The sequence below is a fragment of the Meleagris gallopavo genome, chromosome Z, assembly GCF_000146605.3.
Source record: "Meleagris gallopavo isolate NT-WF06-2002-E0010 breed Aviagen turkey brand Nicholas breeding stock chromosome Z, Turkey_5.1, whole genome shotgun sequence".
NCBI classification, from domain to species: domain Eukaryota; kingdom Metazoa; phylum Chordata; class Aves; order Galliformes; family Phasianidae; genus Meleagris; species Meleagris gallopavo.
This window is the reverse complement of record NC_015041.2, coordinates 50394721-50395271: the sequence shown is the minus strand read 5'-3', so window position 1 is coordinate 50395271 and position 551 is coordinate 50394721. Positions and strand designations below refer to the sequence as shown.

Below are 551 nucleotides of genomic sequence, written 5' to 3'. Positions count from 1 at the left end.
CCCCTGGCAGCCCCGTGTCTCCCACCATCAGCCCTCATCCCACAGGATGGAGGAGAGACCTCCCAGCCGCCCCAGGGTGGCCTGGGGAGAGAGTGGGGCTCCCCAGGAGAGTAGACCTCCGCTGGAGCCCTACGAGGTGACCGAGGTGCAGTCGCTGCATAGTGGTGAGAGAGGGTCCCCGGCAGGGTGGGCTAGGGCACCAAGTGCCCCCTGCTTGACACCAGGGCTGTGTGTTCTGGCAGTCAAGGGCAGACTGTGCCAGGCGAACAGGCACAAGCCTGGAGAGAGCAGAGCTCCTTCCTCTGCTCGTGCCTGCCTTTGTCCCCTCTCTAAAGCACTGCTCACTCTGCTTTGTTAGATGCTGACTGCCTTCCCCTCTATGCAGAGGAGGAGAATGAAGATACAGAGGAGAAGGAGGCCGTAGATATCATAGAACGCTTCCTCAGGAGTACAGAAAAGGTAACAGCTGTACTTGCATCTCCGTATGGTCCCTCTGGCTCTGCATTCAGGCTGCAGGAGGACCATGCTGGACAGAGCTGCTGTCCTCCAGG

At 60.1% G+C, this 551-nt stretch overlaps 1 protein-coding gene across 2 annotated transcripts in view; it reads left to right on the top strand.

Annotated features, from left to right (window-relative positions):
- Window positions 1-6: 6 nt before the first annotated feature.
- Window positions 7-551, top strand: part of LOC116216178 — a 5891-nt gene continuing 5346 nt past the window's right edge. For both annotated transcript variants that reach the window (XM_031557356.1, XM_031557355.1), the window contains exons 1-2: window positions 7-164; window positions 359-459. In XM_031557356.1, the coding sequence (XP_031413216.1) occupies window positions 47-164; window positions 359-459 (219 nt within the window). In that variant the 5' untranslated portion in view covers window positions 7-46. The remainder of the gene's footprint in view (window positions 165-358; window positions 460-551) is intronic.